Source organism: Monodelphis domestica, chromosome 5 (assembly GCF_027887165.1).
Source record: "Monodelphis domestica isolate mMonDom1 chromosome 5, mMonDom1.pri, whole genome shotgun sequence".
Classification (NCBI taxonomy): Eukaryota; Metazoa; Chordata; class Mammalia; order Didelphimorphia; family Didelphidae; genus Monodelphis; species Monodelphis domestica.
This window is the reverse complement of record NC_077231.1, coordinates 193741186-193768318: the sequence shown is the minus strand read 5'-3', so window position 1 is coordinate 193768318 and position 27133 is coordinate 193741186. Positions and strand designations below refer to the sequence as shown.

Sequence of the window (27133 nt, the reverse complement as noted above, 5' to 3'; positions counted from 1 at the left end):
TATTTGGATATTATACTTTTTATACTGAATTATGTTTCAAAGGTTTGTAAGCTCAGAACAAATTACTAGATTTAAACAAACTTAAAAATAAGATACCCATTGTTTGGACAAGATGGAAAAAGTGCCAGTCTTATGAGTTTGGGGTTTTATTTTAACCAAGAATCTTTCATTTCCCCCCCTATAGTCTGGAGGCAAGAACAACTTGATCGTATCGATGAAAGTTACACTGGGGCTAAAAGGAAAGCTGCTCTATGTGAACTTTTAGAAAAAGAAACACAGATAATTGCTTCCATTGGGAGGCAAAGAAACCATGCCAACAATAGGAAATATGAAAAGTCAGTAGTCTCATTCTTGCAAAAGGTTGGTGAAATGACTATCATTTGCATATTAGTATATCCCGAGTATAAAAATGTGATATAATGATCTAAGTTAATGGAAATGACAAATTTTATGAATTTCCTTGAGTTATGTTTAACACTTTATTTACCAGTGCAAAATATATTTGCTGATAAATCCTTGTTCAGTGGATCCAAATTCCTGATCCAAATTCCGGTTCTACCAATTAAATCAGGGTGATTTTGTGCAAGTCACTTTTCTTTAGGCACAAGTTTCCTCAATGGTAAAATAAGGGGACTGGACTGGACCTATATAGTTCTTTCTAACACTAATATATGATATTATGATTCCTTACAACAGGCTAATATAAAGATTAATACTATGAATGATATTTTCTTATAAAATGAATACCTTTTGAGCAAAAGAGATTTGCCAAGAAAGGAAAAAGTAGCACATTTTTTGATCTTTCCTTTTGGATTCAGGTTGAATATAAAATGCCACAGGTAAATATGTAGGTCATGTCAATGATAATGTCTTCTGAGTCAGACCGATCCCTCCCAGCAAGTAGTGTAGTAGTTGTTATTGCTTTACTCTAGCACAACAACTGAAAATTCTTGACCAGAGGACATTACTATTATTGTAAACCATGTAAATATACAATTAAGAAAAAATGAATATATTCAATATATGTTGAAACTACCTATTTAATATTGAATAAACTGTTGCCATGGAGACTAAATTCTTTTAATCTTGGTCTTCTAGTACAATTAAAGGTCAGGGTAGTGGAAAGTAGAAAAGGGACAGGGTTCCCAAGGGTCTATTAATTTATGATGATGTTTTACATTCTCTATCTTGCATATAGTCTATCACGTATTTGAGGTCTCTGTATGGTATAAAACACATTTATTTAAATCATGCATTGCTTCTTTAAATAGGAGAACTAATAGTCACATAATCTTACTTGCCAAGAAAAATCAGTCATCCGTTTTGGAATGAAATACAGCAATTTGCAAACAGTATCCTGACAACAATTTTAAGCTTGCAATGCAGCTTATCAATAACAGCAAAGATGAACTACATTGTAGTAAGATATAGAAGCCTCTGGGAGGCCCCTTGAGTGTTTTTTCAGACAGTCTCAGGAGAATGGTGTGCTGAAATGGAGTGAGGACTTTAAAGTTTCCTTTTGTAATTCTAGAAATTTTGTGGCTTTTCAAAAAAAACAATATTCCAGAGTTAGTGAGTACTCTTGGAACTATGTTTCAGTTCTGTAGGTACTTTTTCCAGGCAGGACTTTTATCATCAACTGGGTGTTTATGGGCCAAATTTATCAAATGGGAATCATCTGAAATATTGATATAATCTTAGTTATAATTGGACTTTCGTTGATAGATTTTTTTACTCTACTTGATGAGTAGAATACCTTAATCAACTAATAATGGCAGTGCAGTATAGTAGAAAAAGACCTCATTTGTAGTTAGAGGGCTTAAGTGTGAAACCTTGTTCTCATATTTACTATGTGGGTGACAGAGAAATTATTGCACCTCCGAGGATCTGTTTCCTCATTTGTAAAATGAAGGGATTGGATTACATCTTCTTGAAGTACCTTTTCATCTCTAAATCTTATGATCCCATGAACCTACTGTGAATGATCTCTACAGGGAAAACCATTTTCCTCATTTAATTTCAAGATAAGAGGTATATATTAGGACTTGCTAAGCAGTGAAAGAACTCCAGTTTCGATAGATGAACAACCCGATGAACCCTATTTTAAAAGGCAACTTGAAATTTGTGAGGTTCTAGTATCATAAATAAGATAACTTTCATGGATTGCTCCTAGCAATTTTATTTTTGACATTTAACAAATATTTATTGAATTTATAAAAAAAGGTATTTGTAAATAGTAAGCATTTTTCAACACTAGATCTTGTTTTCTACCTTTCACAATCTTGACTTGGTAATTGAATGCTTTGACTCTTGATTTCCTTACTCCCTTGTTGTGTTACTCATTCTCCTTTGCCAAACTCCAACCAGCATCTCTCCTCCTTACTTCAGGGTTGCTAAAAAGTATTGGAAAAAGCCTTGCAACCATGAGTTTGGATCCCCTATTAATTTATGCCATAAAATCTCAGAGCGGATCTCTAAGCTACAGGATAATCTTTTTATTTTTTCTTGATTGGCTCTTATACTTTCCACTCAAGCTATTCTAAACCTTCTCTATTCTTCCAAAACTCCTATACCAGTTCCTCCTTCATAACAGAGGGACTCACCTCAGCTATACATAAAGATGTTCATAGCCTTAACTTTGCCATGACCCACAAGGGTTCTACTTCTATGACCATGAATTACAAAATTCCTCAAATTGCAGTCTTTGATCATTCCATCTAATTTAATGCCTTACCCTTAACTCGGATCCCTAACTTGATTCTTTGTCTTCACTATCCTCTAATACCTCCTTATGTGGTCCTTTCCCAGGCTAGCATGCCTGCTCTGGCCAGATTGTCCTCCCTTTCCTATCTCAGTTGTTTAGTGAACCATTTCATCTTAGCTCTGTCCTCCATGGCTTTGTTCCCTTGTCTTTTCATGTCGCCAAACTCCAACCTTGAAATGCCCCCATCATTTGCCTCCTTTGTGCTGATACATGCTACTGTACAGAGCTGTTAAGAATCATGGAACCATGTTGATGGGACCCATTACTAATTTATGTCACATAATCTCATTTGGTGTTTTTCTGCAACATACAACCCTTTACAAAACCTTAATCAGTTTGCTATCCCATTCACCAAACCTCTCACTACTCTTCTAAAACTTTCCATAATTCCTTGAGCCTCTTAATACATTTTCTCCATATGTTCTTTCAACCAAGGACTTCAATATGTATTTCAGTGAAAAAAATGAAGCCATTGTATGAGATCTATTTCTTCTCTTCTCACATCAGTTAGGAGTCTTCCCACCATTTCTTCTCTTTCATCCCTGTCTTACATGATTGACTCTTCTTGGCAAAGGAGACTCCTCAGTCTGCACCTTTGTTCCTATTGCATTCTGTACTCTCCAGCACATTGCCCCCCAGTGCATATCACTCCCAGTTGCCTATAAGCCTGATTGGCATTTTCTCAATCTATTAAAAAATTTTTTTAAAGCTCTCAATTGAACTATATCTGCAAGCCAGCCACTCTAAGTTCATCTCCTTACTCCTTTTCTCACCTTTGGGTTAAGTATGACCCCTAAGTAGTCTGACTTCCCATATCATCATTCAGTAGAAATTGTTTTCTCTAAAGTTACCAATGAATGCTGTAAGAAAACATTATTCATTTTTAACATTCATTTAACAAATTTTTGAGTTTTAAATTCTTCCCCCCCCTTCATCCCTTCTCACACTTTGAAAAAGCAACCAATTTATCAAGTATAAGTAGGAAATCATGCAAAACATGTTTACATATTAACCAGGTTTTTTTTTTTTAGAGCAAGAGAAATAAAATGACAAAATTTATACTTAAATCTGCAACCAGAATTCATCAATTCTCTCTCTGGAGGTGTACACCATTTTTTACCATAAGTACTTCAGAACTGTCTTTGATCATTTTATTTGTCAGAGTAACTAATTCTTTCCCAGTTGATTATCACATAATATTATTCTTAATGTGTATGATGTCTTGGTTCTGCTCACTTTCATATAAATCTTCTCAAGTTTTCAGAAACTATCTTGCTTATTATTTCTTTATATAACAATGATATTTCATCACAATCCTATACCACAACTTGCTTAGCCATTCCCCAACTGATGGACATTCCCTCTAGTTCTTTGCCCCCACAGACTTGTTTTATTTGTATTTCTCTAATCTATGATGATTTGGAACATTTTATCTGACTATAAGTAGCTTTGATTTCTTCTTCAAAACTGTTTATATCCTTATTTCATGAATTTGACTCAGTACTATATGATTTGGGAAATGAGTTCTTTATCAACAAAACTTGCAGTAAAAATGTTCTCCAACTTTCCTGCTTTTCTCCTACTCTTGACTGTATTGAATTTTTGTAAAAAGTTTCAAATATAATGCAATCAAAATTACCCATTTTATTTCCCATGATCATCTCTAACTCATTTGGTCATAAATTATTCCCTTATCCACAGATCTGATAGGCAAAATTTTTCATGCTCTCTTAATTTTTAATATCTTTAAATATTGTCACCCTTTATGCCTAAATGTACTCATTGACTTTATTGTGGTATATGGTATATGATGTGGGTCTATACCTAGTTTCTGCTAAAATTCCTTTCCAGTTTTCTAAGCAATTTTTTTCAAATAGTTCTTGTCCTAAGATCTTGGATCTTTGGATTTATTTTTATATTACATTACTATGGTGGTTTACTTCAGTGTATTATATATCTAATCTGTTCCACAGGTCCACTACTCTGTTTCTTAGAAGTACCAAATTATTGATGATTACTACTCTGTAATTATACAGTGTGAAATCTGGAACTGCTAGGTGGCTGCCCTTCATATTTTTTTTCATTAATTCCCTTGATATTCTAGATATTTCATTTTCCCAGATAAGTTGTTATTATTTTTCTAGCCCAATAAAATAATTATTTTAGATAGAATTATCTTTTTCATTAAATTGGCTAAGCCTCAACATAAGTGATTGATATTTCCCTAATTTCTAGATTTTTCTTTTTTAGTGTGAATAGTGTTTTGTTTTCATGTAGTTCTGAGTTTTATCTTGGCAGGTAGACTTCTAAGGATTTTATATTGTCTCCAACTATTTTAAATGAAAGGCTATCTCTTGCTACTGGTCTTTGTTGGTAACAAAAAGAAATGCTGATGATGATTTATGTGGACTTATTTTATATTCTTAGCTTTTCTAAAGTTGTTAATTATTTCAACTAGGTGTTTTGATCATTCTTTAGGATTCTCCAAATGTTCCAAATCTGAAAAAAGTCATGGTTTTATTTCCTATTCTGATTCCTTCAATTTCTTTTTCTTCTCTTGTAGCTGTAGCTAACATTTCTATAGAATACTGACTTATAATAGTTTTAATGACCACTCTTGCTTTACTCCTAATCTTATTGGGAAGGCTTCTGGTCTCTAATACAGATGATGTTTATTCCTGGTTTTAGATAAGATATTGCTTAAAATTTTAAGGAAAGCTCCATTGATTCCTATGTTTTCTAGTGTTTTTTCTTCTTCTTGATTCAGTAAGGATGAGTGATGTATTTTGCCAATAGCCTTTTCTGTATCTATTGAGATAATCATATGATTTTTATTATTTATAAGGTCAATTATGCTGAGAGTTTTTCTAATGTTGACCTAACTGTCTTTCTCATATAAATTCCACCTGGTCATAGTATGTAATCTTTGTGATATATTGCTATAATATCCTTGCTATTATTTTATTAAATATTTTTGTATTTAACCAGTTTATAATTTGGTTTCTTTGATTTTAACTTTCACTGGTTTAGGTATCAAAGCCATATTAGTGTCATAGAGGGAATTTGTATATAGGATTCATGTCCAAGATCATATAATATATTTAGTGAAAAAGCTGCTATTCATTCTTTTGTCCTCAGAGAGCCCACATTCTTGGCTCCTTGTTCCATGCTCCTTTCACTGTGCTGCTGTGTCTTTCACTGAGGTCAGTACAAAAATCTATAGGAAGGATATTGAGCTGGCTCAGTGGATAGAAAGCTAGGCCTGGAGTCGGGAGATTCTGTGTTCAAATCTCGCTTCAGACATTTCCTAGCTATGTGCCCCTGGACAAGTCAGCTAGTTCCAATTACCTAGCCTTACTGCTCTTCTGCCTTAAAACTGAGAGTATCGATTCTAAGACAGAAAGTGTGGGTTAAAAAAAAAAATTTACAACATATTCTCTTCTGATGAAAGGTCTACAAATCAATTCAAGGTAATAGCTACTTCTGTAGCACCACCTTTCTTTTGAACATCTTTGTGAGCTGCTACCGAAGAATCCAAGCACTGACAAACGATTCACCAGTACTGGTGATTTGGAGCAATAGGAGAGATAATGAGAAAGGACTTCAAGGTTTGCAAAGTGCCTTATATGCATTCTCTTATTTGATCCTCACATCATCCCAGGGAGATAATTCCTACAGCTCTTGTGATCTCCATTTTTTTCTTTTTTGTTTTAAATTTATTTATTTAATTGACTTAGAATATTTTTCCACATTTCATGATTCATATTCTTTCCCTCCCTTCCTCCCACCCCCCTCCATAGCCAACGAGTAGTTCCACTGGGTTTTACATGTATCATGGATCAAGACCTATTTCCATATTGTTAATCTTTTTGCAATAGAATGATCATTTAGAGTCTACATCCCCAATCATATCCCCATTGAACCATGCGATGTGATCTCCATTTTAAAGATAAAGAAATTGAAGGGGAGAAGATGTTAAGTGGCTTTACCATACCCACATACCTAATCATCTAAATCAGACCCTGAACCCAGGTCTTCCTGAGTCAGTGTTCTATAAACTCTGCCACCTAGCTATTTCAGCAAAATTGTATTTATATATATTTAAATTGTTATTTTTATGAATGATACATTTATATCATAAATGAACTGGACTTATAACAAGTGGATTATACTCTGAACAATAAATTTATTTTCCTTAAAGTCAAAAATTAATCTGAAAACATTCAGCCATACCCACTAATGGAAGAGATCTGGGATTGAACACTCTCCCTAAAAAACCCACCAGACATAAGGATGGAGTATATTGTCATACTCCTGTATCCAGGAAATTATTCTCTCTGTTCTATTCTTTCTCAGACAAAGACTAATCAAAGTCAAGATTGGCACAGCTATAAAACAGAAAATCAGATTTATTATATTCTTGGGTATTTTGTAAAATTTCTCTCTCAAAAAATACAATTTATTGATCTTTGGAAATCTTACAAATAGGGTAGGTGTTTATTTAAAAGCATCATCCAAAAGGAGACAAAGTACTCCTAAATAAAATACTGCCTCACTAACAAATACTAACTTTCCATAAGTGCCCCAAAGTTGCCAACACTAGGAACTTGGACTTCTGTTTCAGAATTCTCTGATTCGAGGACTTTGGAGATTTGCAGCAATTGCAGACATGAACATTTCAGATGAGTTTGTTTCCTTTCTCAGACTTCTTCTTCCAAAGAGTATCCTGGCAGCAGTAAGAAGTGTACAATAATCATGTTCTCTGAATTGCTTCAGAAAGTAGTCCTTTATAAATTTCCCTTAGCTGCCAACAAATGAGTCAGAGCAGAGCACCAGAGGTGCAAAACATAAGAACAGCAGGAAGAGATGGAAAAGGAAGGAAAGAGAGAAAATAACAAAAAGCCCATGAGCAGCAGGCCTCTTAAATAAGGGGAGGGGAGAATGGCTAGGTTGTAAGAGTAGTCTTTTATTTTCTTCCCAAGTTAATTCTTAGTTCTCTGAAGGAACAAGTTAAGAATAAAATTAACTTTAAAAAAGCTACTGGGTGGTGAGCTTCTTTCCTTTTAGAAAATGAGATCGGTTTTATTCATCTACTGTTCATGTTTGTAAGTAAGGTGTAAGAGAACCTGGAAAATGACAATAGGAAAGTGTGTCATTTTATCCCATTAGGCCTTGAATATGAACAACATTAAAATTAAATACCAAAGTTAATATATTGTGATTTTAACTTTCTTTTTTTTTCCCTCTAAGATTGAGAGTTTTAATAAGTGAAGTGAGTGACTTATTAGCTTATTAGTTACAGGGAAAACAATATGTATCAATCAGAATATTTTCTTTAAACAGCTTTTTTTTTACAAGGAGTAATGACAAAAAAAATCAAGTTGGCAATTTTAATTCCAGTTTCTTTACATGAATTTCTTCATTTCTTAACTTTGAATTCTTTGAAGTCAGAAAACTGTGGAAATTATTTGGTACTGGCTGTTATAAAATTATAAATTCTATTCCTAACATTCCAGCATTTAGATTGAACTTTTTATTAAGAGGTGAGAAAAACTGAGTACAGAATCAATGCTGATTTATTGGTTCATTGCCTTGCTTCAGCTAATTGAAATAGTTGATTTCATTACTCCCTGAAAATCTATATTCTGACAAAAGGTTTCAGAACATAATATTGGCTCAATGAATCATATTTTGTACTCAGTGACAAAGAAGTTAAAGTTTAAACAAAATTTTATAACTCAAAGTCATGTCACTATTAGAGGAATATATTTTCCTCTTGTCTAGATAGCTAAACAAGATCAGCATAATGGTAGTCTTACCAAGTGACTGTTAATTATTTGATACCACAAAGATCTTGTCTGACCTAGACCTAGGGAATTATTATGAAATATACTATTTTATAATCAAAATAAAACATGTAAATAAAACCAAATCAACAAATATTTATTAACTGCCCATTATGAGTGAGAGACTATGATCAGAATCATAGAATACAGAGAAATTTTTATAAAATTTATAAAGTAAATACATAAGTATTTAAAATATATGAATCTATTGGATTGCAAACTCCTAAAGGGCAGGAACTGTCATTAACCTTTCTTTACAAGCTCAGTGTTTAGCACAGGGCACATTAAGCACACAATTGGAAGCACATAGTAGGTGCTTAATAACTATTTATTTTCTAAATCAATCTTTATATTACCTAGTACAACATTCAAAAACAGGTACTTACTCTGTTGACAAAGAAGTTCTTTATAATTAGTTGTGAAATATTATGGTCTGTGCCAAGTGACTCTTCCTCCTCATCATACAGTCACATCTCAAATTCTCCCTCTCTGCTTTCCATTCCCACTTCTACTGTAACTGATCCCCACCAAAAAAAAAAATAACTCTTTAATTTCAAATCTAAAGCTACTTCTAAGTTATCTTCCTTAAACTCTTTGCATAATGTAACATTGTTAACAATAAACTTTTTTCTTAGCATTTTCTCCTTCATTGGATTCTGTGATACTACACTCCTCAGAAACTTTTCCTAATTTTTTAACCTCCTTCAACCCTCTCAGACCCTACCCCTCTTCTCATCCTCCTAAGCCTCATATTTCATTAGAAAATTGAGGCCATTCACTAAGAGATCCCTTTTATCCCATGTTCCTTCCACATCCCTCAAGATGTCTTCTGCTACTGACAAGTGATCCTACTCCATACCACCTCCTCCAGATTTCCTCTTCTGTCCTGTTCACTCTTGTTTATCTTTATCTCTTTCTGTCTAGTGACTGCTTCCTTACAAATACACCCAGGTCTCCACTATCTTTATCCCTATATATTTTTAATTTTTATAATATTTTATTTGATCATTTCCATGCATTATTCATTAAAGACAAAGATCATTTTCTTTTCCTCCCCACCCCCCCGTAGCCGACGCGTGATTCCACTGGGTATTACATGTGTTCTTGATTCGAACCCATTGCCATGTTGTTAATATTTGCATTAGAGTGTTCGTTTAGAGTCTCTCCTCTGTCATGTCCCCTCAACCGCTGTAGTCAGGCAGTTGCTTTTCTTCAGTGTTTCTACTCCCACAGTTTGTCCTTTGCTTATGAATAGTGTTTTTTCTCCTAGATCCCTGCAGATTGTTCAGGGACATTACACCGCCACTAATGGAGAAGTCCATTACGTTCGATTATACCACAGTATATTAGTCTCTGTGTACAATGTTCTCCTGGTTCTGCTCCTCTCGCTCTGCATCACTTCCTGGAGGTCGTTCCAGTCTCCATGAAATTCCTCCACTTTATTATTCCTTTTAGCACAATAGTATTCCATCACCAACATATACCACAATTTGCTTAGCCATTCCCCAATTGAAGGGCATCCCCTCTTTTTCCAGTTTTGGGCCACCACAAAGAGCGCAGCTATGAATATTTTTGTACAAGTCTTTGTGTCCATTATCTCTTTGGGGTACAGACCCAGCAGTGCTATGGCTGGGTCAAAGGGTAGATATTCTTTTGTCGCCCTTTGGGCATAGTTCCAAATTGCCCTCCAGAATGGTTGGATCAGTTCACAACTCCACCAGCAATGAATTAATGTCCCTGCTTTGCCACATCCCCTCCAGCATTCATTACTTTCCTTTGCTGTCATGTTAGCCAATCTGCTAGGTGTGAGGTGATACCTCAGAGTTGTTTTGATTTGCATCTCTCTGATTATAAGAGATTTAGAACACTTCATGTGCTTATTAATAGTTTTGATTTCTTTATCTGAAAACTGCCTATCCATTTCCCTTGCCCATTTATCAATTGGAGAATGGCTTGGTTTTTTGTACAATTGATTTAGCTCTATATAAATTTGAGTAATTAAACCTTTGTCAGAGGTTTTTATGAAGATTTTTTCCCAATTTGTTGTTTCCCTTCTGATTTTAGTTACATTGGTTTTGTTTGTACAAAAGATTTTTAATTTGATATAGTCGAAATTATTTATTTTACATTTTGTGATTCTTTCTAATTCTTAGTTGGTTTTAAAGTCTTTCCCCTCCCAAAGGTCTGACATGTACACTGTTCTGTGTTTACCCAATTTACTTATGGTTTCCTTCTTTATGTTTAAGTCATTCACCCATTTTGAATTTATCTTGGTGTAGGGTGTGAGGTGTTGATCAATTCCTAATCTCTCCCACACTGTCTTCCAATTTTCCCAGCAGTTTTTATTGAATAGTGGATTTTTGTCCCCAAAGCTGGGATCTTTGGGTTTATCGTATACTGTCTTGCTGAGGTCGCTTTCCCCCAGTCTACTCCACTGATCCTCCTTTCTGTTTCTTAGCCAGTACCAAATTGTTTTGATGACTGCTGCTTTGTAATATAGTTTGAAGTCTGGGACTGCAAGGCCCCCCTCATTTGTGTTTTTTTTCCATTATTTCCTTGGATATCCTTGATCTTTTGTTATTCCAAATGAACTTTGTTATGTTTTTTTCTAAATCAGTAAAGAAATTTTTTGGGAGTTCAATGGGTATGGCACTAAATAGATGAATAAGTTTGGGTAGGATGGTCATTTTTATTACATTGGCTCGTCCTATCCATGAGCAGTTAATGTTTTTCCAATTGCTCAAGTCTAGTTTTAGTTGTGTGGAGAGTGTTTTGTAGTTGTGTTCATATAGTTCCTGTGTTTGTCTCGGGAGATAGATTCCTAGGTATTTTATTTTGTCTGAGGTGATTTTGAATGGGATTTCTCTTTCTAGTTCTTGCTGCTGAGCTGTGTTGGAGATATATAGAAAAGCTGATGATTTATGTGGGTTTATTTTGTATCCTGCAACTTTGCTAAAGTTGTTGATTATTTTGATTAGCTTTTTGGTTGAATCTCTAGGATTCTTTAAGTAGACCATCATGTCATCTGCAAAGAGTGATAACTTGGTCTCCTCCTTGCCTATTTTGATGCCTTCAATTTCTTTTTCTTCTCTAATTGCTACTGCTAATGTTTCTAGTACAGTGTCAAATAATAGAGGTGATAATGGGCATCCTTGTTTCACTCCTGATCTTATTTGGAATGCATCTAGTTTATCCCCATTGCAGATGATATTAGCTGATGGTTTTAGATAGATACTGTTTATTATTTTTAGGAAAGACCCTTCTATTCCTAGGCTTTCTAGTGTTTTTTTTTTAAATATATTTTATTTGATCATTTCCAAGCATTATTCGTTAAAGACATAGATCATTTTCTTTTCCTCCCCCACCCCCCATAGCTGACGCGTAAGTCCACTGGGCATTAGATGTTTTCTTGATTTGAACCCATTGCCTTGTTGATAGTATTTGCATTAGAGTGTTCATTTAGAGTCTATCCTCTGTCATGTCCCCTCAACCTCTGTATTCAGGCAGTTGCTTTTTCTCGGTGTTTCCACTCCCATAGTTTATCCTTTGCTTATGAATGGTGTTTTTTTCTCCTGGATCCCTTCAAGTTGTTCAGGGACATTACACCGCCACTAATGGAGAAGTCCATTATGTTCGATTATACCACAGTGTATTAGTCTCTGTATACAATGTTCTCCTGGTTCTGCTCCTCTCGCTCTGCATCACTTCCTGGAGGTTGTTCCAGTCTCCATGGAACTTCTCCACTTTATTATTCCTTTTAGCACAATAGTATTCCATCACCAACATATACCACAGTTTGTTCAGCCATTCCCCAATTGATGGGCATCCCCTCGTTTTCCAGTTTTGGGCCACCACAAAGAGCGCAGCTATGAATATTTTTGTACAAGTCTTTGTGTCCATTATCTCTTTGGGGTACAGACCCAGCAGTGCTATGGCTGGGTCAAAGGGTAGATATTCTTTTGTCGCCCTTTGGGCATAGTTCCAAATTGCCCTCCAGAATGGTTGGATCAGTTCACAACTCCACCAGCAATGAATTAATGTCCCTGCTTTGCCACATCCCCTCCAGCATTCATTACTTTCCTTTGCTGTTATGTTAGCCAATCTGCTAGGTGTGAGGTGATACCTCAGAGTTGTTTTGATTTGCATCTCTCTGATTATAAGAGATGTAGAACACTTCTTCATGTGCTTGTTAATAGTTTTGATTTCTTTATCTGAGAACTGCCTATCCATTTCCCTTGCCCATTTATCAATTGGAGAATGGCTTGGTTTTTTGTACAATTGATTTAGCTCTATATAAATTTGAGTAATTAAACCTTTGTCAGAGGTTTTTATGAAGATTTTTTCCCAATTTGTTGTTTCCCTTCTGATTTTAGTTACATTGGTTTTGTTTGTACAAAAGCTTTTTAGTTTGATGTAGTCAAAATTATTTATTTTACATTTTGTGATTCTTTCTATATCTTGCTTGGTTTTAAAGCCTTTCCCCTCCCAAAGGTCTGACATGTATACTATTCTGTGTTTACCCAATTTACTTATGGTTTCCTTCTTTATGTTTAAGTCACTCACCCATTTTGAATTTATCTTGGTGTAGGGTGTGAGGTGTTGATCTATTCCTAGTCTCTCCCACACTGTCTTCCAATTTTCCCAGCAGTTTTTATCGAATAGTGGATTTTTGTCCCCAAAGCTGGGATCTTTGGGTTTATCGTATACTGTCTTGCTGAGGTCGCTTTCCCCCAGTCTACTCCACTGATCCTCCTTTCTGTTTCTTAGCCAGTACCAAATTGTTTTGATGACTGCTGCTTTGTAATATAGTTTTAGGTCAAGGACTGCAAGGCCCCCATCATATGTGTTTTTTTTCATTATTTCCCTGGATATCCTTGATCTTTTGTTCTTCCAAATGAACTTTGTTATGGTTTTTTCTAAATCAGTGAAGAAGTATTTTGGTAGTTCAATGGGTATGGCACTAAATAGATAAATAAGTTTGAGTAGGATGGTCATTTTTATTATATTGGCTCGTCCTATCCATGAGCAGTTAATGTTTTTCCATTTGTTCAAGTCTAGTTTTAGTTGTGTGACGAGTGTTTTGTAGTTGTGTTCATATAGTTCCTGTGTTTGTCTTGGGAGGTAGATTCCTCGGTATTTTATTTTGTCTGAGGTGATTTTGAATGGGATTTCTCTTTCTAGTTCTTGCTGCTGAGCTGTGTTGGAGATATATAGAAAAGCTGATGATTTATGTGGGTTTATTTTGTATCCTGCAACTTTGCTAAAGTTGTTGATTATTTCAATTAGCTTTTTGGTTGAATCTCTAGGATTCTTTAAGTAGACCATCATGTCATCTGCAAAGAGTGATAACTTGGTCTCCTCCTTGCCTATTTTGATGCCTTCAATTCCTTTATCTTCTCTAATTGCTACTGCTAGTGTTTCTAGTACAATGTCAAATAGTAGAGGTGATAATGGGCATCCTTGTTTCACTCCTGATCTTATTTGGAATGCATCTAGTTTATCCCCATTGCAGATGATATTAGCTGTTGGTTTTAGATATATACTGTTTATTATTTTTAGGAATGACCCTTCTATTTCTATGCTTTCTAGTGTTTTTAATAGGAATGGGTGTTGTATTTTATCAAAGGCTTTTTCTGCATCTATTGAGATAATCATGTGGTTCTTGCTAGTTTGCTTGTTGATGTGGTTAATTATGTGGATGGTTTTCCTAATGTTGAACCAGCCCTGCATCCCTGGTATGAATCCTACTTGATCATGGTGAATGATCCTTCTGATCACATGCTGGAGTCTTTTTGCTAGTATCCTATTTAAGATTTTTGCATCTATATTCATTAGGGAATTGGTCTGTAGTTTTCTTTCTCTGTTTTTGACCTGCCTGGTTTTGGAATCAGTACCATGTTTGTGTCATAAAAGGAGTTTGGTAGAACTCCCTCTTTGCTTATTATGTCCAATAGTTTGTATAGTATTGGGATTACCTGTTCTCTGAATGTTTGATAGAATTCACTGGTGAATCCATCAGGCCCTGGGGATTTTTTCTTAGGAAGTTCTTTGATGGCCTGTTGGATTTCATTTTCTGATATGGGATTATCTAAGAATTCTATTTCTTCTTCTGTTAGTGTAGGCAGTTTGTATTTTTGTATATATTCATCCATATCACCTAAATTGGTGTATTTATTGCCATATAATTGGGCAAAGTAATTTTTAATGATTGCCTTAATTTCCTCTTCATCAGAGGTGATGTCCCCCTTTTCATCTTTGATGCTGTTAATTTGCTTTTCTTCCTTGCTTTTTTTAATTAGATTGACCAGTACTTTGTCTATTTTGTTTGTTTTTTCAAAGTATCAGCTTCTAGTCTTATTTATTAAATCAATAGTTCTATCACTTTCGATTTTATTAATTTCTCCCTTAATTTTTAGGATTTCTAGTTTGGTTTTCTGCTGGGGGTTTTTAATTTGGTTGTTTTCGAGTTTTTTTATTTGCATTTCCAATTCCTTGATCTCTGCTGTCCCTAGTTTGTTAATATATGCACTCAGGGATATGAATTTACCTCTGATTACTGCTTTGGCTGTATCCCAAAAGGTTTGAAAGGATGTCTCGCCATTGTCATTTTCCTCGATGAAATTATTAATTGTTTCTATGATTTCTTCTCTAACTAAATGATTTTGGAGTATCATATTGTTTAATTTCCAATTAGTTTTTGATTTGGTTTTCCATGTACCATTACTGATCATTATTTTTATTGCCTCATAGTCTGAAAAGGCTGCATTTATTATGGCTGCTTTTCTGCATTTGTGTGCCATGTTTCTGTGACCTAATGTATGGTCAGTCTTTGTGAATGTGCCATGTGGTGCTGAGAAAAAGGTGTATTCCTTTTTATCCCTATTTATTTTTCTCCATATGTCTATTAATTCTAATTTTTTCTAAGATTTCATTCATTTCTTTTATCTCTTTCTTATTTATTTATTTTTTGATTTGATTTATCTAAATTTGATAATGGTTGGTTCAAGTCTCCCACTAATATGGTTTTACTGTCTATTTCTTCCTTCAATTCTCCTAGTTTCTCCATTAGAAATTTGGGTGTTATATTATTTGGTGCATACATGTTGATTAGTGATATTTCCTCATTATCTAAAGTCCCTTTTAACAAAATATAATTACCTTCCCTATCCCTTTTGATCAGATCTATTTTTGCTTTGGCTTTATCAGATATCATGATTGCCTCTTCTGCCTTCTTTCTGTCAGTTGAAGCCCAGAAGGTCTTACTCCATCCTTTAATTCTGACCTTGTGGGTGTCTACCCACCTCATTTGTATTTCTTGAAGACAACATATGGTAGGGTTTTGGATTCTAATCCATTCTGCTGTTTGTCTGTGTTTTATGGGTGAGTTCATCCCATTCATGTTCACAGTTATGACTGTCACTTGTAGACTCCCTGGCATTTTGATATCCTTCCCTAATTCTAACCTTTCTTCTTCAGCTCTACCTTTTAGTCCAGTGATTTACTTTAAATCAGTCCCCCTTGTACTTCCCTTTCTACCCCCCTCCCTTCTTATTCCCTCCCTTATATTCCCCTGTAGTCTTTTTAAAATCCCCCCCCCCTTCCTTGTACTGCTTCCCTCCCCACCAGTCTGTTTTTTACCCTTCTACTCCCCTATAGGGCGCAAATCTATTCTCTTCCCCAATGGATTGGATTGTTCTTCCATCTTTGGGTCAGTTTCAAAGTACATAAGAGTTGAGTATTTCCTATCTCCAACCTCTTTACCCTTCCAATGTATCGATGTTCTCCCCCCTCCCACCATGAGCTTCTTTGTGACATATAAATTTACCCCCATTTGTTTCTTTTCCCATTTCTTTTAGTCATAACCTATTTTCTTTTTTAGATTTAGTCATGTATATATATACATATACATGTATATGTATTTATGCATGCATATATCTATATACCTATTTATGTCTTGTCCTTTCATCCTCTACAGTTTGTCACTGTTCCCTCTGAGTGTAGTTCTTCTAGCTGCTCAGGTGATAGCAACAGTTTTTAAGAGTTGCCAATGACCTCTTTTCTTATAGGGATACATATCATTTTAACTTAGAGTCTCTTAAAAATTTATTGTTGTTGTTGTTTTTTCCCCTCTTTTTAAATTACTTTTTGATGATTCTCTTGAGTTCTGTGGTTGGACTTCAAATTTTGTGTTCAGGTCTGGTTTTTCATTTATGAATGGTTGGAACTCTTCTGTTGTGTTAAATGACCATACTTTCCCCTTTAAGAATATAGTCAGTTTTGATGGGTATTTTATTCTTGGCTGTAGACCTAGTTCCCTTGCTTTCCGGAATATCGTATTCCATGCCTTTTGGTCCTTCAGTGTGGATGCAGACAGATCCTGTGTTATCCTCACTGTGTTTCCATGGTATCTGAATGGCTTATTCTTGGCAGCTTGTAATATCTGTTCTTTCATCTGATTGTTTTTGAATTTGGCTATAACATTTCTTGGTGTTGTCAATTGGGGATTAAATACAGGGGGTGATCTGTGGATTCTTTCAATGTCCACTTTCCCCTCTTGTTCTAGGATCTCGGGACAGTTTTCCTGGATAATTTCCTCTAGTATTATGTGCAAGCTTTTTCTTTTGTTGTGGTCTTCTGGTAGTCCAATTTCTTAAATTGTCTCTTCTTGAACGATTTTCCAAGTTGTCTGTTTTGTGAATGAGATGCTTCACATTTTCCTCAATTTTTTCATTCTTTTTGTTTTGTTTTATAGTGTCCTGCTGCCTTGTGAGGTCACTTGATTCTAGTTGCTTTACTCTGGTTCTTAAAGATTGGATTCATCTCTGGCTTTTTGGTTGTCTTTTTCCTTCTGGTCTGATTTTCTTTGAAGATCGTCTTTCATCCTCTTTACCTCATCTTTCATCTCCTTTGCCTCATCTTTCATCTCCTTTGCCTCATTTTCCAGCTGTATGATTTTGGCTTTCAGGACACTATTTTCTTGTTTTAGTTCAAGTGCCTCTGTTTCCAGATGACTTATCTTAATTTTTAAGTTCTTTTTCTAATTGTCTTCAGCCTCCCTTAGTTGTGTTTTGAGTTCTTCCACAGCCTGTATCCAATTCGCTGGGATTTCTGGTTTATCGTTTGCTGATCTCTCCCCCTCTGTTCCATTTGGTGAGTAGTAGCTGTCTATTGTAGTTTCTTTCTTCTGTTTCTGTTGTTTGTTCAAATTCACCCCTTCTTTACTCCCCGTATTTGTCTGTGCTCTTGTTCCTCTCATTTTTTTTTGTTTTTTGGGAACTTCTATTGGTCTCCCCTCTTGGAGCTTTAACAGAAGATCTCTTAGTGTAATCACTGGGGGAGGGTTGTTGGGCGTTTGAGCTTTCCTGTCCTCTGGAGGCTTTTGATTGGCTTAAAGTCCAGCAGTCAATGAGGATGGATGGGGAGCCTGGGCTTCCCTGTGTTCTGGAGACTTTTGATGGGATTGAGTTCAGCTTAGTTGGGCTGGGTTTACTCTGAGTTTTAAACTTCCTAGGCGGCTGGAGCAAATATGGAGGATCTCCAAAGCTCTGGCCAGGCTTCCAGGTCTATGCTCCTTCTAGGCTGCCATCTTGACTTTGCCTCTAAGTTTCTGTTTTTTTAGAAGACCCTGCTCTCTAAGGGGGGAGGGGTCGTGGCTTGCCTGGGCTCTGAGGGCTCCTGATGGGATTAGGTTCACCTGGTTTGGGCCGAATGAGCCCTGAAGCAAAAAACCTCCTCCTCCACAATCTGTGTTGAATGCCTAGAGACTGGTCCGGGTTGTTTTCAAGGTAAATCCTTCACTGGCCCTGAGGTTTTTGTTCTTTCAGAAGCTCTGAGGGCTCCTGATGGAATTAGGTTCAGGTGGTGTGGGCTGAATGATCCCCGAGCCAAAGAAAGGAAGAAAAAAAAACAACCTCCTCCTCCACAGTCTGTGTTTAATACCCGGAGACTGGCCTGGGTTACTTTCAAGATAAGCTGTTTGCCTTTTCCAGCCCTGAGTTTTCTGTCCTTTCAGTAGCTCTGAGGGCTCCTGATGGGATTGGGTTCAGCTGATGCCCTAAAGCTGGGACCTCCCTTGAGACTCAGATGGAAGGACCCAGCCAGGGGGCTATAGGCTTCCCCCTTCTCTCTATGTTTCCCTGCCGTCTGTGTTGGGCGCCCTGGAGACTGGCTCAGGTTGCTTTCAAGGTGAGTCCTCAGAGCCCTGAGGTTCCTGCTGCTTCCCTGGGCTCAGCACTCTGGGTTGGGGGGGATGGGTCCTGGGACCTTCCTTCTGCCTACCCCTTAGATCCGAGTGATCTAGGGTTCTGGCTTTTGGGGTGTGGTACCTTTTGATCCAGGTCCAGGAGGAGGGTTCCCCAGGTCTATCCTGTTGTTCAGCTTGAATTTCGGTGTCCTAGGAGCACCCTGTTTGCGATCAGTAAGGAAGGGTTTCTGAGGTCTGAACTTTCTCTGCTTCTACGCTGCCATCTTGACCGGAAGTCCTTATCCCTATTAACTAGCATCCTGAATTGTTCTGTTCTTTGGGGGCTAAATTCCTCAAGAAGTCCATCTACAACTGGGGTCTCACTTTCTTTTCACTTTCTTTTTAACTCTTTGAAGTCCTTGGAGACTACACAGAACCAACCATAATTTGATTGAGAATTGCCCCAGAATGTTTAACATATCATTAGCATCTCATTTGCATTATGGTTTTCATCCCGAACTAGGTAAACAAGGTGAATCATGGGTAAAGTCGCACAGATTAAAGTGAACCAGAGGCAAAGTGGCATCATTTGCAAGGCTGCTACTTCCCAAAAAATTAACTCTTTCCCTGAAAACCAAGCAAGCTAAAAAACATTCCTGAAATCCCATTACCATGACCAAACCACCACCATTCCTCCCTAAACACAGTAAAGCTTACTTGACATGAAGATTGCTTAAGCTGTCAATTATTTGAACAAGACCCTGATTTCACTGTCCAAATCAATACCACCTTGGAAGTATCAAAAACTTAACAAATTACCCTCAAACTACCTCTGGGGCAAAAAACAAAAACAAAAAGCATCATTGAATACCTGAAGCTTGGGACAGGAAAGCCTTACCCCAGGAACAGAGCCCAACTTTCATATAAAATTAAATCAAAAAATAAGCTAGAAAAATGAGCAAATTAAAAAAAGAACTTGATCATAGAAATCTATTATGGTGACAGGAAAGATTAAGATGAAGACAAAAATGTAAACACAGTAATAAGTAAAGTCTCAAAGAAAAAAATGCAAATTGGACACAAGCACAAGAATTCCTCAAAGAGCTAAAGAAAGAGTTAGGAGAAAATTGGGAATATAAATGAGAGTGATGTAAGAAAAAGAACTAACAGCTTGATAAAGGAGGTATAAAAAATAATAAAGAAAATACAATATTCAAATGTTAATTAATAAAATTCGCTAAATGAAAAAGGGCACACATTCACTGAAGAAAAGAACTTTTTAAAAAGCAGAATTGGCCAAATGCAAAAAGAGGTACAAAAACTCACTGAAAAAAATAATTTCTTAAAAATTAGAATTGGGCAAGTCAAAACTAATAACTACATAAAACGTCAAAAAACAACAAAATAGTCAAAAGAATGGAAAAAGTAGAAGAAAATGTGAAACTCCTCACTGGAAAAATAACTGACTTGGAAAATACATTGATGAGATACAATTTAAGAATTATTGGACTACCTAAAAGTCATGATCAACATTAACAATTTTTTTTTAATTGCCCTTATATCCTAGAACCAGAGGGTTAAATACAATTTAAAGAATCCATCAACCACCTCATGAAAGAAATTCCAAAATGAAAGCTCCTAGAAATACTAGAGTCAAATCTCAGAACTTCCAGAAGAAGGACAAACTATTACAAGCATCCAGAAAGAATCAATTCTAATATCATGAAGCCATAAGCAGGATAACACAAGATTTAGCAGCTTCTATATTAAAGGATTTGAGTACTTGGCATATAATATTCTAGGGGACAAAGGAGCTAGGACTATAAGCAAGGATCACCTACCCAGTAAAACTGAGTATAATACTTCAAAGGGAAAAAATGGATATTTAATAAAAGAGGACTTTCAAGCATTCCTGATGAAAAGCACAGAACCAGATAGAAAATGTGACATTCAAACACAAGATTCAAATAAAAATTACTCAGCTTTAATGCTATGCATACCCTTTGATCTAACAATATCACCACTAGATTTATATCCCAAAGAGTTGGAGGGTGGGGAGACATTTGTACAAAAATATTTATTGCAGCATTTTTCGTATCAGGAAAGAACTGGAAATTGAGGGAATGTAGATCAATTGGGGAATGCAAAAATTGTGGTAAATGATGGTAATGGAAGACCATTAGGCTATAAGAAATGAGGAGTAAAAGGATTTCAAAAGAGCCTAGACTTACATGAACTGATGCAAAATGAAGTGAGTAGAACCAGAAGAATTATATATAATAATACAAGTGTATACAATAATAGCAATTTTGTTTAATGAATCATTGTGAATGACTTAGTTATTCTCAGGTATATAGTGATCTAAGATAATCTCAGAGGCTCATGATAAAAAATACCATTTGTCTCTGGGGAAAGAACTGATAGAGTGAATGCAGACCAAAAATTTCTTCCTTTTCACTTTTTTTTTTCATTTGAGATGTATTCCACAAAATGACTAATATGTAAAAAAAATGTATATGCATCTTAGGAAGGAGGAATGAGAGAAAGGGTATCTTAGGGTCCCTGCCTTTCCTACGGGAATAATAGCATTTCTCTACCTCCTTCAGATGGAGTCTAGAGATAACTGTGCCAGTCACCCCTTTATTGAGCACCTATTATGTATCTGGGGCTCTGAGACTTCAGATTATGTGGCCAAGGCCTTTTGAGAGCAGATAAAGAAGTCTGAAAGGCAAGATGAGATAGAAATGCTTACCTTTGTGGTACTGACTGTAAAAGAGCTAAGAATAGAAATTATGAAGAAATATTATAGATATAATAATCAGAGAAAGCTTAAGAGAAAAGGTAGGATTGGAGATAGAACTCAGAGGATAAACAAGTTTTGGAAAAGAGATATTCTGTGAAGGTGCTTCAAAATGTAAAGGTCTCTGTTGAAACTGCAGAATATCACCTTGTTTGGTAGGAGGGGCAAAGAAATAAGGGCCTTTTATAATACTTTGAACATTTGATTACCTAAAAGAGGAATTTCTGAAAAGGGATACTTATAACTGGATTATTTCAAGTGAACTATAATTTAATTTATGATTATAATGACATTATTATCAAAACATTATTTCATTATTTGAACCAATTGCTGACCAGCAGAATAAAAAGGCACCAAGACACTGGTGAAGGGAGAAGGAATCATGCCTTCTCTCAAGTTAAGCAGAGGAAAAGTGTTTTGAGACAACATAAAACTTTGGGAATTAAAAATCTGACTTAAAATTATATAACCATCATAATGCTTTAAAAGTACTTTAAAGCAAAAATTAAACTTTGATAGCTCTGTATGGGATCAGCAATAAAGAAGGCGAGGTTCATTTAGAACAACATTTTCCAATTTCTAATTCATGAGTCCTAAATGTTATACTATTTTATAATCAGGCTATTTCCATTCCACTTCAAAGTGCTTAATAGCTTTCAAATTAATTCTGTCAGTTTTAAAATAAATTATTTTAATTTTAGGTTTCTTTCTTAATAATCCTCATTAGCTGTGGTTTCTGAAGTATGATGTTTTCTTTGAGATCAGTCCTGAGAATATGGAGTTTTAAAACTTCATTTCTAGCTATGAAGCTACTTTCATTTTGGCCATTAGCTCATCACTTAACATTGTTAATTACCTATACTAAAAAGATGGAAGATAATGTCATAATTACTAAAAAAAAAGTAAATTATTATCTAAAAAAAGATACTTTATAATTCTCAAATGTAAAACTACTCAACCTGATGCTTCTCAAAAGAAATTAGAATAGAAAATCACAAATGTATTTTTGAAACAGTTGCTTGTTTTAGTAATATAACTTTATATCTGTCTCCATTTAGCTATTCTAAACACCCACCCATTTGTTCTTATTTAAATTTAAATCTAACAGGGTAACAAATTAAAGATCAGCAAAGCAGTATAAAAAACAAAGCATGATATCACTAAGGCCAAAGCTATTAACAATAGACTGTAGTCAGCCTACAAACATATTCAACTTCAAAACAATTATCAAGTAATTTCATGAATCAGTCTCTTGAACTCGCATAAACTAGTTTCAGATAAATTATACCTAAGGAAGAAATTAACCTGTCAGCACTTTAGGTAGATCCTCTGTGAAGAATCTATGGGGAGAAAATAGGCAATAATCACATGGGATGAGAAGCTTTGTATAAAATACAATGGTTAAATGGAGGAGATGCTCATATACATATGCTTTATATGTATATGTATGTGTTTATGTATAATATACTCACAAATATACATATATGCCCACATTTCAGGATCATAGTAGTGCTATTTTTTAATCTATAAATGAGCAATTTTAGCTTTATTTTGCACTGATATATTTTCAGTCCTTAACCCATTCAGTTCATCTGTTCATCTCTGGCTCCACCTTCCAACCCCAAGCACATGCATGAATGCACATGTAGAAAGTCAGTGGAAAACACAAGAGTCTGGCGGGGAATCCTTTCTTGTCCTCTCTCTGTAGTTGCTGGCTTGATGGTTTAGGTGTCTCCAGATTGGGCTTTAATAGGTTGTAGCTGTGGCCCAGGATTAGGAGATTTAGACCAGTGACTTCAAGACTAAATACCAGTTTGGGATTTCTCCTTTTAGTGTTCTGAGTCCAGAGCTGCAGAGCCTAGAATTGAAGTAATGATAGAGTGAACAAAGGGCCTACAGAAACCTATTGATCTATAGTATGTACAACTGTGAACATTACTAAGAAAACAGTGTCTCTTGAAATAATGGAAGGGAAGAATTTATCAAACAGTAGATAGAGAGCCAAATTTGGAGATAGGAGGTCACTTAACTCCAATTGCCAGAAGGTAAGGGCTTAAAAAAATAGAAGAAAATGCTATCTGCTTTCCCTTAAAGAGCTGATGGATTCTGAATATAGATAAAAACATACTATATTTCACTTTTTAAAGATCTCTTCTAGAGATGACTAATATGGAAAAATGCTTTACAAGTTTGCACACGTAAAACTATATACCTTTGATAGTTTACCATCTCAGAGAGTTGGGAAGAGTGGAAAGGAGGAAAGAAGGGAACAGAAATGGAGAGAATTCAGAACTAAAATTTTAAAAAATTAATGGTGAAAGTTGTTTTTACATAAAACTAGGGGGAATAACATTGTTTTTTAAAATAGGTAAACCTTTTATAAATTCTAACAACATTAGTTGCCCCTAAAATAGGGTCGATTTTGTAAGTCATATCTTCTAGAGACAACCCTTCTAAAATTTCTAGTCTTTATGTTAACACTGACAATGTAGTATTTGTTTGTTTCACACTGGTTCCTTGGAAGAAATGTTCACACTGTTGTTACCATATTTTCCAAAATGTGTAGTCCATATTATTTTGTGTTCCTAATCTATGAAAATTTCAAAATTGTATCAGCTCTTATCTGTGCCTCAGTGTGTTTCTTTATGTTTGTCAAGATTTCCTGAGCTATTTGCTGGGTTCATTTCATAAGATGAAATAATTCACAGCAGGGTTTAAAAGGATGATACCCATTTGGGGGCAGAAATCCAATAGCTGATGAGCTGAATGTCTCTGTGACAATGTCTCTCAACATTGGGCATCTAGGAGGTGAAGGAATCATATTCACCACACATCATAATCATACTTGATAGTTTTTAAACACGTGAAACCATAGTTTCTTCACTTTGGTACATGGGTTATTCCACATAATCCTTTTTGATTCATCATACAATGTACTATAACTTCTCATGAAAACAAATTAAAAGATTAAAAGTCATCTTTATCTTGTGACTAATTATTGTACTTGTTGACACTTTCTGGCTGTTCAGTATTTCTGCATTCTTACAGATCTTTTATTAATCTTCTTAAATATCAATGATGTTCTTATCAATGATTGTATTCATGTTAACTTAATTTTTAGCACCAGAATAGATATCTTCTGTCATTATTATTACTAATAACAGTAACAAATGTATTTTTGGAAGTGTTCAGCTCCAAAGAATTGGAAATCATTTGATAACAAAACAACCCATATGGATACACAGTTTACTATCAGAGCCAGAGAACTGCAAGATATTTACAATTGCATTATAATTAAAGACATCTGTGAAGATGAGAGACTAGATGTGCTGTTAACACTGAAACACACCGTAAAGGTACTTTTCTCCTTGATTTTGGGGTAGAAGGAATATTTTGACTGAATCTAAATATAACACCAAAATATCTCAAGGCAAATAATTATTAAAGTGATTAATAGATTCATTATATGAATGAAATCTTATTTTTTTATGAATGAATCCAGCTTTTCTTACTTAAATTTGACAGTTATGGTTTTGTGGTTATACAATTATCATCCATGAAGACTTAAACTGTATCTTTTTCTTCCACGAAATATTTATATTTAATTCAGAGTATGATATAATAGTAAATACTTCATTCAAAAGTGGGAGGAGAAACAATATAAGCAAAATATATGAAGCTCATTCCTATAGAACAAGGCATGATAGAAGAGTATGTTGGAAGCAGCCCAACTGTAGTGGAGTGTGTATGTGTGTTGTCTTATTGAGATTCTTCCATTGTTTGACCAAATCATATATCCCTAATTTTCCACTTGTTCTTTGTTCAATGACCTTTTCTTTCCTTTTTTATTTTCTGCTCTGCTCATCTGAATTGCTGCTATCTTTTGCATTACCTTGTCTATCCCAGTTACCTGTTCCTTTTAAAATGATTTTCTCTTCTTTCCTGTTATTTTCTTATTCAAACACTCTCATATGCATGGTACATAAGGAAATGGATTAATAATTGAATGATCTGAATAAAATATATCAAAGCCATTTTTGTCTTGTACAGGAACATGAATGTAAACTGACCCAGGACATATTAGAATTAATTGACCGAGAAGTTGATCTTATGATGAGAGGAGTTAAAAGCTGTAATCTTGAAGGACTCAGAAAAAGAATAGCTACATTATTTCTTCAGTACATTAAAACACCTTTGTTTAACCCTGAAGTTGCCAGATATCTTAAGGTATTTTTTTATTTTTTCCTATATTATCTTTTTCTATGTTTTAAGCTATAATCAAATGTATAAAAATTAAAAATACTATAGGCTTATTGGAACACTATGCTGAAGATTTACAGTAACATTAGATAGCATTACATTAACTTCGATGCCAGGCCTTTTAGTATATCAGTAACCAAACACTTTGCTCAAGGGTGGTTGAAAGAAAGGTTAGAGTTTTTCATTGATGCTTTTTTTTTAAACCAAATTCTGCCAGAAACACTATTGGCCCCCTAGAATAAGACTATACTAGTGTGAAAGTGACCAGTGAGTACTCCCATAGGTAGCTAAGGCAACTTCATCTTTCTAGAGGAGAGGTGTCAAACTTGTGGCCTGCCTGCAAAATTCCCAAGTGCAGCCTAAGCAGGATTAAAATATAATTGGGACTACAGAAATATTTAACAAAATAAATAAAAGGACAGTTCAACAATTGTTTTTTGTTGCTGTTGGTGACTATGTCTGACTCTTTATGACCCCATTTGTGGTTTTCTTGGCAAAGATACAGGAGTGGTTTGCCATTTCCTTCTCTGGCTCATTTTATATATTTTTAAGTGACTTTTCTAGGGTTGCACAGCTAGTAAATGTATGAGATGGTATTTGAACTCAGGTCTTCCTTACCCTAAACCTGGTCCTCTATCCAATGCACCACCCACTTGTCCCTTATAATACTACATGGATGTTCATTTGTGTTTTTCTAAGTCAATATACCACAAAAGGGGATCCAGTTCCATTTGAGTTGGACATCATTGCCCCAGAAGATAGCCAGGAAATAAGTTTAAAAGGCCCCTAAAGACCTGGAATAGCTATTATAAAGCTAAATCCTGTGAACTTGTATTCCATAGGCTTATCCCAGATGCTCTTACTCAGAGCCCATTTGCCCTTCCATAATCTGCATTTATTAACAAATTTGTTTATTTAGATTATCAGCATGTAGTGGACAGAAGCATCAAATTAGAAAGAAGAGAATAACAATTAAAATCAATGAGAAATAGCTGTGATTCTAATGTGATGTACCTGTGAAATTATGATATTTTTTTCAAATTTTAGTATGTGAGGAGGTAAATCTTTTACATGTTGTGGAGCATCTTAAGGATGCCAAATAAATAACTTATTTATCACAAGACTCTTTCTTGTGAATTAAGGTAAGATTGTTATCATCAGCATGGTTATTTTGTCAAGGGATGCAGATCCCAGCCTCTCTGTGTCTTCTCATGTTGTGATTTCTGCCTTTTAAGCCCTCCATAATGCCCTGAAGGTCTTTTCTTCATTCTTTTAATATC

General features: G+C 35.2%; 1 protein-coding gene across 6 annotated transcripts in view; it reads left to right on the top strand.

Annotated features, from left to right (window-relative positions):
* IQUB (IQ motif and ubiquitin domain containing) overlaps positions 1-27133 on the top strand; it is a 116165-nt gene that overhangs the window by 64869 nt on the left and 24163 nt on the right. For all 6 annotated transcript variants that reach the window (XM_007504226.3, XM_007504225.3, XM_056799645.1 and 3 more), the window contains 3 exons: positions 185-360; positions 24779-24949; positions 25644-25820. In XM_007504226.3, the coding sequence (XP_007504288.1) occupies positions 185-360; positions 24779-24949; positions 25644-25820 (524 nt within the window). The remainder of the gene's footprint in view (positions 1-184; positions 361-24778; positions 24950-25643; positions 25821-27133) is intronic.